The 15635-nt window shown below is 73.1% G+C and overlaps 2 protein-coding genes across 3 annotated transcripts; both read right to left on the reverse strand.

Moving 5' to 3' along the window:
- Positions 1 to 6800: 6800 nt before the first annotated feature.
- Positions 6801 to 9339, reverse strand: SPATC1 (spermatogenesis and centriole associated 1). Its single transcript, XM_032181193.1, has 5 exons — positions 9039 to 9339; positions 8805 to 8960; positions 7945 to 8487; positions 7476 to 7609; positions 6801 to 7133 (listed from the first exon to the last, which is right to left on the reverse strand). Exons 1-5 carry the CDS (start codon positions 9337 to 9339, stop codon positions 6801 to 6803), a joined length of 1467 nt encoding a protein of 488 aa, XP_032037084.1.
- A 2853-nt stretch (positions 9340 to 12192) lies between these two features.
- On the reverse strand, positions 12193 to 15635 carry GRINA (glutamate ionotropic receptor NMDA type subunit associated protein 1). Of its 2 annotated transcripts, none has more exons than XM_032181685.1 (6): positions 15268 to 15635; positions 14393 to 14505; positions 14116 to 14316; positions 13339 to 13467; positions 13072 to 13215; positions 12193 to 12966 (listed from the first exon to the last, which is right to left on the reverse strand). In XM_032181685.1, the coding sequence occupies exons 1-6, from the start codon at positions 15587 to 15589 to the stop codon at positions 12817 to 12819; spliced, it is 1059 nt and encodes a 352-aa protein (XP_032037576.1). In that variant the 5' UTR covers positions 15590 to 15635; the 3' UTR covers positions 12193 to 12816. The 2 variants fall into 2 exon arrangements, with proteins under 2 accessions (XP_032037576.1, XP_032037575.1); XM_032181684.1 differs by lacking the exon at positions 15268 to 15635 and adding an exon at positions 14589 to 14742.

Genomic DNA, 15635 nt, shown 5'->3' on the forward strand with positions numbered 1-15635 from the left:
GTCCAGCAAGACATGGGGACACGGTGGCACTGGGACATGGTGGCACTGGGACGTGGTGGCACTGGGACGTGGTGGCACCGGGACGTGGTGGCACTGGGACACAGTGGCACCGGGATGTGGTGACACCGGGACGTGGTGAACCAGGCACACGTGGCACGGACACGGTGATGCGGGGACTCCCTCACACGAGGATGTGGTGGCGCAGGGACGCGGTCACATGAGGATGTGGCGGCACGGGGACTCAGTGACAGGGACACGGTGGCATGGGGATGTGGTGACGGAGGACATGGGGGTGCAGGGGCACAGGGGGAGCCCTGTGGCTGGGATCGAGCCCCCTCCCCTGGCCAGGGCAGTTTGGGCAGGGGCGTCCCTCTTCCCTCTTCCTCCACCCCATTGTCCTGCCTGGGGACACTGGTGGCCTTCTGGGGACCCGCAGTACCCAGGGCCATCCCCCCTCCCTCTCCCCGTGTCCCCAGCTGTCACCTCTTCATGTTCTCGGGGGTGGACACGGGCTCCTCGTAGATCTTCAGGTAGTCGAGCAGGGTGCCTGTGGGATGGGGATGGGGATGAGCAAGGGCCATCAGCGGGGGCTGCGCTGCCCCGTGCCACGTCCCCGGCCAGCCTGGGGCTCAGCAGAGCAGGACGGGGAGCGGGGACGCGTCCCCATGGCTCTGCCCGAGGCACCAGCGCTGGCGCACGGGGACAAAGCCGGCGGCTGGGTGGCAGTCGGGTCCTACCCATGGCCCACGGCTCGTCCTGCTTGGGCCCCACGCGGCAGGGGTCCCGGTACAGCTTGAAGATCTCGTGGCTCTGGTTGGGTTCATCACCTGCGGGGAGCAGGGGACACGTCACCGCCACCCCACCGGCCCCGACAGCCCCCAGCACCCGCAGGTGGCGTCCCGCAGCCCCCCCCCCTCCAGCCCGTGCCCCCCGTCCCCACCTCGGGAGCAGTTGTCGAAGTTGAGGTCCCCGCAGAAGACGTCGAAGGCCACGATGTCCCCGCGCTGCTGGTGGGCGTCCTGGAAGAGCTGCACCCAGTGCAGCCCCAGCGTCAGCTGCTCGCTGCGGATGGCGGCGTCGGCTGCGCGAGGACACGGCGTCACCGGCTGTCCCAGCCCCCCACGCCCCCTCCCTGAGCCCCCCCAAAAGCCCCCCACTCACGTGCGGGTGCCTGCAGGTGGGTGCAGCTGAGGTACCCCACGACGCGCTGCCCCTGCGCGCAGCTCAGCAGCACCTGGGGGGATGCGGAGCCGTCAGGGGACGCGGCGCCCACCCCTGCTCCCCTCCTGGCAGCGGGGGGAGAACCGAGGGGGGGGTGCCGGGGCCGTGGGCTGCGGTCACCTGGACGGAGAGCAGCCCCTTGGCGGACAGGGCGTCCTCGCGGGCGCCGTTGGGGTAGCAGTGGTACTGCACGGCCAGCAGCGGGTAGCGGCTGGCCAGGAAGAGCCCGCTGCCGAACAGCTTCAGCCCGCAGCCCCGCAGCCCGCGGGCCCCCACGTCGTAGACGATGTAGGGGAAGGATTTGGCCAGCTGCTGGCGCAGGCGGGCGGCGGCGCCCGCGTCGTACACCTCCTGCAGGCAGAGGAAATCCGCGTCCGCCGGGAAGCGCTCGGAGAGCTCCGCCGGGAAGTGCCGGGACGCGTCCGCCGGGAGGAGCTTGGCCACGGTGCGCTCCGCCGCGGCCCCTTCCACCTCCACCGCCACGCTGCCGTAGCGCCAAGGGCCGGCCTCGCCGCGGGGCCGCGGGATGAGGCTGTGGTGGGCGCTGGGGGGCTCGGGCACGAGCTGCTGGGCGACGTAGGCGGCGCGCTCAAGCGTCCGGCCCAGGTTGCTGAACTTGGCCAGCCCGCTGGGCAGCAGGCACAGGTTGGCGCTCACGAAGGTGAAGCCGCGGCGCTGCCGCAGGTCCCAGGACGGCGGTGCCGCGGCCGTCGTGGCGTGGTGGTGGTAGGCGAAGGGCCGGCGAGTCGCCTGCACGGGCAGCCACAGCAGCAGCCCCAGCGCCGTCAAGGGCAGCGAGAGCAGCAGCAGCGCCGCGCACGCCAGCCCCGCCAGCGCCCGCACGGTGCAGCCGCAGCAGCCGCGGCCTCGTGCCCGCTCCGCCGTGGTCGGCTGCAGGTCCAGGAGCCGGTTGAGGGCCCAGAAGCCGGGGCACAGCAGCCCCTGAGCCACCGCGTCCAGGGCCGCCAGCAACCGGCTGGGGAAGGGGGACTCCCGCAGCACCATGGCGGGGGGCACCAGGGGGGTCTCGGGGCAGGCGGCTGCGTCCTGCTGCTCTGTCGGGGGGGGGCCGGGTCCGGCACCGCCAGCAGGGCCTGGGGGGGGGAGAGAGAGGGGTCAGGGCTGTGGGGGTCAGCGGGGAAGCGGCAGCACCGGGCAGCCAGGACCGGGACCCCCCCAGGACCGGGACCCCCCCCCAGGACCGGGACACCCCCCAGGACCGGGACCCCCAGGACCGGGACCCCCCCACCCTCCGATGCCCTGGGCACACACCGAGCCCCCCCCCACGACGCACCGCTATGGAACAAGACCCCCCCCACGCCGGTGCACCCCCCCCCCCCGTAACAGGTACGTACCAGGACCCCCCCCCAGTGCACGGGGCACGGACCAGGACCCCCCCCTACCCCCCCCTCGAACCGGGTACGGACCAGGACCCCTCTCCGGCTGCACCGGGCACGGCCGGGTCCGGGACCCCCCCGCACCGCCCCGGTCCCGGCCCCGGCCCCGCCGCCACCGTGGGAACTTCCCGGGGGCGGCCCCGCCCCGCCCCGCCCCCCCCCGCCCCCAGCCCGCCCCCCCCGCTCCCGGCCCGCCCCGGCCCGGCCCGCGGGACCCCCCCCCGCGTCCCCGCGTGCCCCCGGCCCGACCCTGGCCCCACGCGGGACGCGGAGCCCGGCCCCACGCGGGGCTGCCCCGGCTCCGGGGGGGGCGCGTGGGGGGCTTGGCCGGGGGCGCCTGCAGGGGAACAGGGGGATGGGGGCGCACGGGGCGGCATACGGGGACGGTGGCACGGGGGGTGGCACGGGGGGTGACACGCGTGGGGTGGCAAGGGGGGTGACACAGGGGGTGGCACAGGGGACAATGGCACGCAGGGTGGCTCCGGGGCTGGTGGCACACGGGACGCCACGCAGGGTGGCACCCACACGGCACGCGTGGCCCCCCCTTCATGGCCAGGGGACCCCAGCCCCAAGCCCCTCGCCCTCGCAGCCCCCCGCTGGGCTCCCCCCAGCCGTGGCGCAGTGTCCCCTGTCCCCTGCAGTGCCGGCAGTTCTGTGCCCACCGTGTCACGGCGCAGCTCCTGGCTCTGTCCCACCCGGCCGCGGTGTCCCCGGACCCCCGGGCAGAGCGAGCCTGGGCACTGCCCGCGCCCCTCGAGGCTGCTCCGTGCCCCTCCTGCCCCTCACCTGCCCACCAGCCCCTCGCCGACCCCGTGCCGCCGACCCCGGGCACCCAGAGCTGAGTGGGGTGGTGGGAGCGAGGCCAGGACCGGGACTGGGACTGGGACTGGGACTGGGACTGGGACTGGGACTGGGACTGGGACCGGGACCGGCCGGCCTGGCCCGACCAGTTCCCCGGCACCGCCGTGCCCCGTGGCTGCGCTCCCGGACGGGAAGCGGCCCCAGTCCCGTGCCCGCATCCTCCTGCCCGCCTCGCCCGGGGCCGGTGACTCCTGCCTGACTCCACAGCCCCACGCTGTGAGACAGCCCCTCCGTCCGTCCGTCCATCCGTCCATCCGTCTGTCCATCCGTCTGTCCTGCCCTCTACCCTGGGAGTGCGCGGGGCACTCGGGGACACTGCTCCATCCCCGTCCCATCCCACAGGCAGAGCACACGGAGCCACCAGGACCACGCCGGGCAGCAGTGTCCCCAGCTCGGGGACACCTCAGTGCCTCAACCTGCTCCTCGCCAAGACCCCCATGGGGCACGCAGCCACCCTGCCTCCCATCACCCTGCCCCAATGTGTGGGGCTGGAGCGGCCCCGTCCCGTCCCGTGCCCTGCGGTGTGGGGGGTGCTGCGGCGTGACCCCTGCCCCACCGGCTCTGCCCGGTGCCGTGGGCGTGAGGACAGGCAGAGGCACGGGCAGGGGCTGACTCAGCCCAGGTCCTGCCTGTCCTGGCGCTTCCCGGACACGGCGCTCGCTCGGGGCAGCCCTGACTCCCACAGGGAAGTTAATTTGTGGTAATGAGCACGTGAGTGTGAGCAGGACACGGCCCCTGCCCTGCTGTGCAGGAGGCGGTGTTGCCCCCCCTGCTGAGCACCGGGACCACGGTTGGGTCCCTGGGCCACGGACACAGCCGGGCCACCCAGCCCCATGAGCAGTGACCCCTGTGCCACCTCCATCCCCGGCCACGGGTCACATCCCTCGGGCACACCGTGGCTCGGCCACGCTCGGCTGCCCATGGCCAGGGCCTGCCCGGCTCTCCCTGCCCGCGGCGGGCTCGGGGCCAGCAGCGCTGCAGGCACGGCCCCGTGGTGCCGGTGGCTCTGCCCCATCCACCCCCCGTTTGCCCCCAGGACCCCCTCGCGGCGCTGCCTCTGCCCCTGCGCCCGGGTCACTCCATGCGGCGGTGGTGTCGGCGGTGCCGTGCCCTGGTGCCTGCGGCACGGCTCGGTCCCGAGCTGCCTCCCTGGCTCCCTGCCCGCGCTCCCCCCCGGGGCCACGCCACCGCCCGCGTCCCCGCGCTCACCTCCGCGCCCTGCGGGGCCGGGGGCCATCGCCATCGCCGCCGCCACCTGCCCGCGCGTGCCGCGGCGCGCCGGGAGCTCAAGAGCTCGCAAACATCCGCTCGGCGCCGGCCGCCCCGCCGATTAATGACCCGCGGCCTCGGCCGTGACCCGCTGCCGCCCGCCCCGGCCGGACGGGCGCATTCCTGCCGGGATGCGTGGCCCGGGACGCCCGGCACCGCGGCCCCTGCCCGGCACCGTGGCTCCCGCCTCCGTGCGCCGGGGCTGGCGAGGCCGAGGTGGCGGCGGTGCGGCCCCAGCTCTGCACCTTGCCCAGTGCCAACGCCCGTGGCGGTAACCCCTTGAGTCCTGGGCTGGCGGCACCGCCGGGAGCGATGGCGCCCGGCGCTGATAAGAAGGAGAGATAAGGCTGGGGGAGGGCGGGGGGGGCCGTTTCCGTGTTGGGGACCTTGAGCGGTTCTGTCCCCATGGGCAGGGGGAGCTCCCCCCACCCCCAGTTTGTCCCCTGGGGGCAGACACAAGGTGCAGAGCAGGGCCCTGAGACCCCCCAAATCCCCCCCACCCCCCCAGCAGGCAGCATTGCCTGTTCCTCTGCATGGGGAGGGAGCGACCCCCACCAATTTGTGCCCCCCCCCCCCCATATCCTGGCTGCCCATCGCCCTCCTGCTGCCCCCAGGACTGGGGGGGCCACAGGTGTCCCCCCACCCCCAGCAGCCACGGAGCCACTGCACAAGGGGGGGGGGGGCAGAGAGACGCAGGGCAGGGTCCCACCAACGTAGGGGAATGGCCGATTGCTGGGGGGCAGCGCTGCCCCAAGGGGTGGGAACTCCCCCACCATGACCCCCCCACCCTGCCCCCCATCACTGTCCCTGTCCCTGTCCCCATCCCTGTTCCAGTCCCCATCCCCATCCCAGTCCCAATTCTGCCCTCACCCCATCCCCATCCCAATTCCCGTCCCCTCCCCGTCCCCTCGCGGCGTCCCCCACCTCTCCGCAGGCCGTTCAGCCGCCAGCCCCCCTTCAGGTGCCGCGTTTCGGGCGGTTTGCCCCAAGCTGCTGTTGCTGCTTCCTGCGCTGCTTCCCCTTCCCGCTGTGGTCAGCGGCTCCCACGGCGACAGCGGCACCCCCGGCCGGGCTGGGGGCACGGCGAGGGCAGGGGGCACGGCGAGGGTGGGGGGCACGGCGCGTGCTGCCCCCAGCCCCCAGGTCACCGCCAGCCGCGGCTCCGTGCGCAGCCCCTGTCCCCTGGCATGGCTGGGGGAGGGGCTGGGGGGCTCCGGAGGGGGGCTGTGGGGACTCCTGGGGGGCTACGCACACGCTGTGCACCCCCACGTGTGCACAGGGCCCCTGGTGCCCCGGCACTGCTTTGCACGCCCAATGTCAACGTCACCGTCACCGGTGCCCCAGGGGACCTGCGGGGCTGGGGCGAGGCCGCAGGCGAGGCCGTGGGGACAGGGAACATTTTGGGGCGGGGGGGGGGCACCTTGTCCCCTCTCCCCCCAGTGCCATCGTGCCACAGGTGTCCCAGGCGCCCGTTCCCACGGGTGGCAGTGGCTGTCCCGGCTCTCACATCCCTGCCGGGGGCACCGCGCCGTGCAGAAGTGAAAGCGAAAGGACAGCGGCCTCCGGGAACGGGCTGCTCCCCCCCCCCGGCACGGCCACAGCCCCGCTGCCTTCACCCTGCCTGCACCTCACCAGCACCCCCAATTGTGCCCCCCAGCCCCCAGCCGACTGCCTGTGCCGTGGCACCACCGCAGGAGCCATCCAGCCCCCCCCCGAGTCACGCAAATCACGGGGGGGCACCCACGTCCCCAGAGCCGGCTGCTCCGTGCACCAGCAGTGCCCGGACACGCGTGTGCCCAGGGCCACGCACGCGGCCTCGCACGCCTCGCACACCCCCTGCTGCGTGTGCACAAGGCTGGGGGGTGTTACACGGCGGTGCCCCCCCGGGGGTGTCCAGGAGCTGAGTGCCCCCAGGCTGTGGTGGCCCCCACCAGTGGCACCAGCGGAGGGTGAGCGCACCGGCGCGGCGTTACCAGTATATAATATATCGCTGCCACAGCGGTGCCCAGCGTTTTGGGGGGGGGTCTTTACTGGCTGCGGAGGGGGGGGGGCTCAGCTGAGGAAGAGCGGCTTCCCGTCCTCGCGCGCCAGCTCCTGCAGGCACTCCAGCAGCACCAGCGCGTCCGCCCGCAGCGCCGGCGACACCGTCTCGGACACCGCGCGCCGCAGCTGGCCGGGGCTGGGGGCGGCGCGGGCGTCGGAGCCGTCGCCCTCGGGCAGCTCCCGCAGGATGCCGAAGGTGTTGACCAGGGACTCGGCCAGCGCCGGGTGCACCTCGGGGTTGTAGCCCAGCGCCCGCAGGCGCGTCATGAGGGTGAAGTAACGGCGCGCCATGGCCGCACAGTGCTGCTCGTCGAAGGCACCCGGCGTGCCGCTGAAGATGGACTGCGGGGGGAGAGGTGGGGAGGGGTCAGCACGTGTGGGGCTGGGACACCGAGCGCCCAGGGGCTGCATGGAGAACATCCCATCCCATCCCCAATCCCCAATCCCCAATCCCCAATCCCCAATCCCCAATCCCCAATCCCCATCCCATCCCATCCCATCCCATCCCCACCCCCATCCCATCTCCATCCCATCCCATCCCATCCCATCCCATCCCATCCCATCCCATCCCCATCCCATCCCCATCCCATCCCAACCCATCCCATCCCCAATCCCATCCCACCCCATCCCACCCTTTCCACCCCATCCCACCCCCTCCACCCCCCCCACCCTATCCCCCCCCACCCCCATGATCTTCTCGGGGATGTTGGTGACGGTGAAGCCGTAGAGCCGGGGCCGGTCGGGGAAGATGTTGGCGAGGATGCGGCGGTCCAGCTGGAAGGCGATCTCCCCCACCAGGCGCTCCGAGTGCCGGGCATCTGTGGGGGGGGGGGGAGGGGTTCACCGCCGCCCCCAGCTGTCCTGCCCCCACAGCCCCTCACCCCAGGACCCCCCAGGACCCCCTTCCCTGCTCCTGGGGGCTTGGGGCTGCCCACAGATGGGATTTCCCCATGGAGAGGGAAATTAGGGGACTTGTAGGGTGTGATACGTTGGGTAGGAGGGGGAGCCCCCACCCGCTGATCCCACCCAGAGGTGATCCCACCCGCACAGCTGGGCCAGCTCGGTACTGGGAGCACTGGGACGGGCAGGAGCCAGGGCAGTGGGGATCCCAGGGGGGGTGCAGCGTGCTCTGACCCCCGTCCCCTGTCTGTACCTCGGTGGCTGGCGCCCTGCAGGGTCTGTGGGGTGGCGGGTGGGCGCTCGGCGGCTCTGGGCATCTTCCTCGAGGGGTCCTTGCGCCGCACGTCGGGGAGCCGCAGGTCCAGCGGCTGCTGCTGCTGCTCCGGGGGCAGCGGCTCCGGCGGCACCGGGGCCACCGGGGTCACCGGGATCGGGGTCACCGGGATCGGGGTCACTGGGATTGGGGTCGCCGGGATCGGGGTCGCCGGGATCGCAGTCGGCGGGACTGGGGTCGCCGGGATTGGGGTCACCGGGACCGGGGTTGCTGGGATTGGGGTCACTGGGACTGGGGTCATCGGCATCGGCGGCATCGGCATCGGGGTCACCGGGGGGCCGGGGCTCTGCAGGCTCTGCGCACTGGGGCTCCTCTGCTCTGGCGTCCCTGGGTCTGGGGGCTGCTCGGGGGGCTGCTGGCGCTCCGGGGGCAGGGCGAGGCTGCCCTGCAATTCGACGGGGCAGGAGTACTGCAGGAAGTTGTCCCCAATGAAAGGGTTGGCGTACATGTTCACTGGCACGGCTGCGGAGACACACACGGTGCTCTCGGTCCCTGCAGCCGCCAGCCCTGTGCCCCGTGCCCCCAGCACCTCCCGTCCCCGTCCTGCAAGCGGGGGCACACCTTGAGGGGTGAGGGGACAGGGACGGGGACCCCGGGAGCTGCTGCCTCCACCCGGGGGCTGCGGGGCTGCGGGTGCTGCGGGTGCTGCGGGACGCCCCCACGGGTGGGCACAGCTCGGGGGCTGCGGGGCGGGGGTGGCGCAGGGAGCCCAGTCTGGGGGTGCCCACGGGGAAGGGTCCGGCCGCGGGTCCCGCACGCGCCCCAGGCCCTGCGGTTACTCTTGTTCCTGGTGGCGACTGGGAAGAAGGCGGTGCCGATCTCCGTGCCGCCAAGGGACGGCTCAGGCATGATGCCCTGCGGCTGCAGGTTGAACCAGATGGGCGACAGCGGGACGCTTTGGTTCTGCGCCGATTCCCTGTCCCGCGCCACGCTCGCTGCGGGAGGGGGCAGGCGTTAAGCCCCGGTCCCCCCCCCCCAGCAGCCGGCTCGCCGCGGTGCCGGCCGCCCCTGACCTGCGGTGCCGCCGGTGAGGTCTCCGGGGCCGTCGCGGGGCGTGGAGGTGAGCAGGGGCTGAATGCTGGGGTGGCCGCGCAGGATGTGCCGCAGCTGCTGGTGCTCCTTGATGAGGTTGACCACGCGAGCCAGCTCCTCGTTCTCCGCCAGCAGCGCCTGGATCTCGTGCCGCAGCTGGTCGTAGCAGGCGAAGACGGAGAGCCCGGCGCGCGAGGGGCGGATGGCGAGCAGCGGCTGCACGGCCCCCTGCCCCGGCCCCCCGCTGGCTGCGGGGGCCGGGGGGCTGCTCCCGCCGGGCATGGGAAGCCCCCGGAGGTGGTGGTCAGGCGCGGGATGATGGTGCCAGCCGCTGCCGGGGCGTCTCCATCCCGGGGCACGCGTGGTTCCGAGGGGGATGTCACAGAGGACCCACCCCGGTGCGCGCCCACCCCCCCCAGCACCATGGTGCTCGGTCCCGGCAGGCGCCCGAACAGCCCCTGCGAGGAGGGTACGGGCAGCGCCCGCGGGGCACGGGGGTGGTGGGGGTGGCGGGGGAGTGTGGGGAGGGTGGGGAGGGTCGTGGCTGTGGTTTTATGGCTGTGGTGGTGGCTGTGGTTATGGCTATGGCTGTGGTTATGGCTGTGGTTATGGCTGTGGCTATGGCTATAGTTGTGGCTGTGGCTGTGGCTGTGGTTAGGGTTGTGGTTGTGGTTACGGCTCTAGCTACGGTTGTGGCTGTTATGGTTATGTTTTTTTTGGCTATGGTTCTGGTTGTTGTCATGTTTATGCCTTTATGGCTATGGTTATGGTTGTGGCTATGGCTGCGGTTATGGCTGAGGTTATGGTTGTGGTTATGGTTGTGGTTATGGCTATGGCTGGGGGGAGCTACACCCGCCGCCCCGCAGCCCCCTTGTGCCGCATGGGGTGGGCAGTGTGTGGCACGCTGCGGTGGCCGCGGGTGCCGCATCGCAGCCGCGCTCGAGGCCGGCGCGGAGAGGCCGACCCCTCTCCATCTCCTTCCCCCCACCCCGCAGGAGGACCCCCCCGTTGCCAGCCCGCCATGAAGTGCTGCAGCCACTGCCCGGACCCAGACGCGCGGCCGCCCGCCTCCTGTGCCAGCCCCTCCTGCTGCCTCGACCCCCGGGGGGGCTGCACCGGCAGCCCCCTGCCCTGCCCCGGCCCCGCCAAGCACCCCGGCAGCCCCAGCGCATCCGCACGCTCTGCCGAGAGCCTGGGGGGCTCCGCGGGCTCTGCCGACGCCGCCTCGTCCGCCGGCAGCGCCAGCCTGAAGCCGGGCGTGGAGGAGGCGCTGGGCACCATGCTGACCGCCTCCTGCAAGCTCAGCCCGAGGCCGGCCTCGGCGCTGGGCCCCGCCATCGACCGCTCCTTCATCACCACCAGCCTGGCGGCGCAGATGCTGGAGGAGTTCCTGACGAAGCAGGTGCCGGCGGCAGCCACCGAGGTCCCCCCGGTGCGCGAGGACGTCCCCGAGGAGAGCAACCGGCAGGGCCTCGTGGCTCCCACCGCCTCCCTGGAGAAGCTGCGCCGGCACAACCGCCGCTTCCAGCGGGCCAAGGCGCGCTTCCAGGGCCACGGCGAGCTCCCGGTGCAGGCGCTGCTGCCCGGGCTGGATGGGGGCGGCGGGACAGCCCCCCGCCACGGCACCCGGCCCGAGCCGCGCCACGGCCCGCCCTGGGACAGCCACGGGTGCAGCGGGCAGGGCGGCGAGGTGCTGTGCCGCGGCCCCGCCTGGCACGCCTTGCACGGCTGCTGCGGCACCGTGGAGGTGCTGAGCGGCGCCTGCCCCTGGGAGCGCGACGGCGGAGCCGCGGCGTGCCGGGAGTGCGGCTGCAGCTGGGGGCTGCCCGGGCACCCGGTGCCGCCCGGCCCCGTGCCGTGGTTGTGCAGGCAGGGCGAGCTGCCCGGCGCCCCGGAGCGGTGCTACGGCGGTGCCGGGAGGCAGCGGGACGTGCACGGCTGGACCACGCGCACCGCCGCCGCCTGCACCGTGCTGGGCCCGGAGTCGCGGAGCTGCCACGGAGCTGCCACCGCCGTGCTCAGGGCGGGCAGGGTCCCGCACTGCGAGCCCCCCGCGGACAACCAGGTAGGCGTCGCGGCGCAGGGTGGGCTGCGGCCGGGCAGGATGCTCGGCGCGCGGCAGCACCAGCAGCTCTGTGCCTCCCGGCTGCAGGGCCCCCCCGGGATGCCGTGCTGCAGCCACGCAGAGCCGGGCACCAGCGCCCTGCGTGGCTGCAGCTGCCCCCCCCGCTGCAGCTGGGGCAGGAGCGTGGAGGAGCCGCGCCGGGAGCCGGATGGGGAGCGGAGCCGCCTGCGGCGCCGGGAGCCAGCGGGGACCCTGGCGCGGGGCAGGGACCCCGGGGGGGAGCCGGAGGGCCCGGTGGCCTGGGCCCCCCCGCAGCAGCGCCCGGGTGCCATGAACACGGTGCAGCTCATCGCCAAGACCTTCGAGCTGCAGGCGCAGCGCGACGCCGCGCAAGCCGAGCGCGACCGGCAGCCCCCGTTCTGTCGCAGGGGGGGGATGCTGGAAACCTGCCCCCCGGAGCCCTGGGGACCCTGCTCCCCGGGGTGCTGCAGGGGGCTCCCCCGGGCCAGGGGCTCGCTGCCCCCCGAGTGTGGCCGGGCTCGGGGGGTGGCGCAGCCCTGCTGCGGCTGCAAGGCCCGGGGGGGGCCGGAGGGCGCCGGCTGCATCGAGGGCGAGCGGAGCGGACGGAGCCAGCGCTGAATAAAGGGGCCGAGGAGGCTGAGCCCGATGAATGTGTGCTGTGGGGGACATGGTGTGGGCGAGGGGGGGGTGCTGGTACCCTGCCTGCCAGGTGGGGACACCCTGAGACCCCCGCCCCAAACACGGCTGTGCCCAATCTCGTCCCCAGGCTGGGGGCTAAGGGTGAGGAGGGGGCTCCTCCGCCCACCTCGGGGGGGCTCGGCCTCACCCTCTGGCTCCAGGGGTCTCCAGACATGGTGACAACTGGATCCCATGCGGGGCTGGGGGCCTGGAGACCCCCCCAGGGCTGGGCGAGACCCCAAAACTCGTGGGGAGGGGGCAGCAGTGTGGGGAGGGGGCAGCGGCGTGGGGAGGGAGGAGCTGGGGGCCGGGGCTGCACCCTAGGGTGCAGGTGGGGCTGGGGGGGTCAGGAAAGGACCATGAAAAGCGGAGAGGTGAACTAAACAGTTTTATTAACGGCAGAACCGGAGCCACAGAACGGGGCGAGGACGGAGCCTCTGGCCGCGCGGGGAAGGGGCTGGGGGTGTCGGGGGGGTGGGGGCCCCGCGGGGACGCTCAGGCCGCGAGCGGCGCCTGCCTGGCCCGGCGGGACCCTGCTCGCAGCCCTGCCTGAGCCGGGGGTGCAGGAGCCCCCCCCCGGGGCCTGCGTGGCCGTGGGGAGGGGCGGGGGGCGAGGGCAGAGCACGCGTGCGGGGAGGGAGGACGGAGGGGGCGAGCTCCACCGCGGGCTGGGGGAGAAAGTGCTTCCAATTTCCATTCAACGCGAGGGGGGGGGCGCCTTATTCACAGCTGGGGGGGGGGAAGCTGGGGCTGAACGGGGGGCGGCGAGCCCGGCACGGGGCCCAGGCTGCCACCCGTGGGTGCCGGGCACCCTGCGCCCCCCCGGCAGCTCCCGGCCGCGGGCAGGGAGAGGTGGGGAGGGGGCAGAGAAACTCCAAGGGGAGAAGGGCCGGGGCAGGGGGGGGGGGTGATGAGGACACCGAACGGAACGTGCTGGGTTTCGGGGGGCGCCGCGGGGCACGGCTACTTGCGGCAGGGTGGGGGGGGGGGGGCCGCTACTCCTTGGCCCTGCCGATGATGGCCAGGATGTAGAGGAAGATGTTGATGATGTCCGTGTAGAGGTTGAGGGCGGCGAAGACGTACTCCTCGGGGCTGAGCGCCAGCTGCTTGTTGCCCAGGATCATCTGCGTGTCCACCGCCAGGAACTGCGCGAGACGGGGGAGGCGCAGGGGGTGGAGGCAGCGCCCCACAGGGGGGTCACCCCCTCGCTGACCCCCTCCCCTGCCCCTGCCCCGGCCCCCGGCACTTACGCAGGTGAAGAGCAGGGCCCCCAGGGAGGCGTAGATGATGTCCATGATGCGGTTCCGGATGAAGATGCAGAGGATGGAGAAGAGGATGAGCACCACCAGGCAGATGATGAGCACGCCCCGGCAGGAGGTGAAGTCGTACTTGGTCTGCGGGGCAGCGCGGGGTCAGCACAGGGGGACAGGAGGGCAGGGGGACCCCCGAATCTCCCCTGCCCTGAGCCCCCCCCCCCCCGGTACAGCCCCAGCCCCGCCGCCACCCCCAGCGCTCACCTGCAGGGAGAAGATGACGACCGTGAAGCAGACGACGACCGTGATGCCCACGGCCATGATGACGGCGTCAGTGTTGTAGAAGCTGGCGATCATCCCCACCATGTAGGACAGGCTGACGGTCAGGATGGACTGGGGGGGGGGCACAGACAACGCGTCAGCCGGGCCCTGCCAGCCCCCCTGCCCCTCACCCCCCTGGGAAGGTGCTGCCTGCGCTGGGCTCTGCTGTTTCGGGACAGACCCCGCGCTGCCCAGACCATGCTGGATGAGCCCCGCTCCAGGTCGGTCCCGTCCCGCAGCGGGCAGGCTGCAGGGCCCCGCAACTTCCCGGGGTGTTGGGGAAACCTCGAGGCACCAGCGAGCTGCTCCCTGCCCCACAAGCTGCTCCGGGCCCCATGAGCTCCTCTCTCTGAGCCCCATGGGCTCCTCTCAGCCCCATGAGCTCCCCCCTCTCCGCCCCATAAGCTGCCCTCAGCCCCACAAGCTGCTCTCTCAGCCCCACAGGCTGCTCTCAGCCCCATAAGATGCTCTCTCAGCCCCATAAGATGCTCTCAGCCCTATAAGTTGTTCTCTCAGCCCCATGAGCTGCTCTTGCAGCCCCACAAGCTGCTCTCACTGCCCCATAAGATGCTCTCTCAGCCCCATAAGATGCTCTCTCAGCCCCATAAGTTGCTCTCTCGGCCCCATAAGATGCTCTCAGCCCCATAAGCTGCTCTCTCAGCCCCACAAGCTGCTCTCCGCCCCCCACTTCCCGAGCCGTGGGGCCAGGCAGGCTCTCACCAGTGCCACCAGGTTCCAGGGGTGCTTGCGGCGGAAATCCCCGCAGCAGCTGAGCACGATGAGCGAGATGAAGAAGACGGCGTAGGAGATGTAGTAGGTCCAGACATTGCGCTGCACGAAGCCCTTCACGCCCTTGACGAAGGTGAACACGGCCACGAAGGCGAAGGTGACGCTGAGCTGCAGGCTGAGCACCAGGAACACCTGCGGGGACGGCACGGCTCACCACGGGGCGCCCCGGCCCCAAACCCCGGCCCCCCGCGCCCCCCGCGCCCCCTACCTTGCGGATGAAGGCCTGCCGGATGCTCTTGTCGTCCCAGTGCGCCGAGGGGAAGTCCTGGTTGTCGTAGTAGGAGGGGGGCCCGTCCTCGTGGTAGGTGCTGTGCAGAGGGGCTGCGGGGAGGGGGTGGGCGCTGAGCCGGGGCGGGGGGGGCGTGGGGCACGCGGTGCCGCCAGCCCCCGGGGCGGCCGCTCACCCACTCGGACGCCCGGTGCCCACGGTCCCCACGGTGCCCATGGTCCCCACGGGGCGCGGTGCGGCCACGCCGTGCCTGGCAGCGGTGGGGGAGAGCAGAGAGGTGGGGGGCCGGGGGGGCTGAGCTCTGCTCCCACCATGGCTAGGTAAAGGGGGGTCCCTCTTCTCCTTGGGGTGCCCCCCAAAACTGCTGGGCCCCCCTCCCACGGCCTGGGGGGCCCAAGCTCCTCTCCCCCCACAGTTAGCCACAGGGGGGTCCCTCCTCTCATGGGGTGCTGGGGGTCCCAGCCCTTCTGTGCCCCCCTCCCATGGCTGGGGGGGCCAATCTCTGCTCCCCCCATGGCCAGCCAAAGCGGGGTCCCTCCTGTCCTCGGGGTGCTGGGGGTCCCGGCCCTGCTGTGCCCCCCTCCCACAGCCTGGGGGGGCCGAGTACACTCCCACCAAAGCAGACCAAAGGGGGGTCCCTCCTTGGGGTACTGGGGGTGCCCCCAAACTGCTGTGCCCCCCTCCCACAGCCTGGGGGGCCCAATCTCTGCTCCCCCCACGTCCAACCGAAGCGGGGTCCCTCCTCTCCTTGGGGTGCCGGGGGTCCCAGCCCTGCCGCACCCCCTCCCACAGCCCGGGTGCCACCACCCCGTGCCCACCCCGTCCCCGGGGGTCTCTCCGTGCCCCCCACTCACAGTCCTGGTCCCCGGGCACCATGGGCTGCGGCTGGGCGTACGGTGGCTGCGCGTAGGGGCCCTGCGGGTAGGGCCCGGCGGGGGGATAGGGCCCGGCGGGGTACGGGGCGGGGGGATAGGGCCCGGCGGGGGGGTACGGCCCCGAGGGGGGGTACGGCCCCGGCCCCGGCGCGAAGCCGGGCTGCCCGTAGGGCGCGGGGGCGAAGGGGGGCGGCGGGTAGGGCCCGGTGGGGTACGGGGGCTGCCCGTAGGGCGCGGGGGCCGGGGGCTGCGGGCCCGGGAAGCCGTCGGCCGTCACCAGGAAGCTCTTCTCGTGCGACATCTTCGCCCGGGGGGGGCTCGGGGCCGCCGTGCTGCTGGGGGGGACA

This window comes from Aythya fuligula, chromosome 2, assembly GCF_009819795.1.
Source record: "Aythya fuligula isolate bAytFul2 chromosome 2, bAytFul2.pri, whole genome shotgun sequence".
NCBI classification, from domain to species: domain Eukaryota; kingdom Metazoa; phylum Chordata; class Aves; order Anseriformes; family Anatidae; genus Aythya; species Aythya fuligula.

What these genes read in the sequence shown, in the direction of transcription:
- SPATC1 (XM_032181193.1), bottom strand. Translation starts at nt 9,339, where the DNA reads ATGCCCGGCGGGAGCAGCCCCCCGGCCCCCGCAGCCAGCGGGGGGCCG. An exon ending in CCTCACCGGCGGCACCGCAG is followed by an intron (nt 8,961 to 9,038) that starts GTCAGGGGCGGC and finishes CCCCTCCCGCAG; the next exon opens with CGAGCGTGGCGCGGGACAGG. An exon ending in AGTCGCCACCAGGAACAAGA is followed by an intron (nt 8,488 to 8,804) that starts GTAACCGCAGGG and finishes GTGTCTCCGCAG; the next exon opens with CCGTGCCAGTGAACATGTAC.
- GRINA (XM_032181685.1), bottom strand. Translation starts at nt 15,589, where the DNA reads ATGTCGCACGAGAAGAGCTTCCTGGTGACGGCCGACGGCTTCCCGGGC. An exon ending in GGTGCCCGGGGACCAGGACT is followed by an intron (nt 14,506 to 15,267) that starts GTGAGTGGGGGG and finishes CCCTCCCCGCAG; the next exon opens with CCCCTCTGCACAGCACCTAC. An exon ending in GGGCCCTGCTCTTCACCTGC is followed by an intron (nt 12,967 to 13,071) that starts GTAAGTGCCGGG and finishes CGTCTCGCGCAG; the next exon opens with TTCCTGGCGGTGGACACGCA.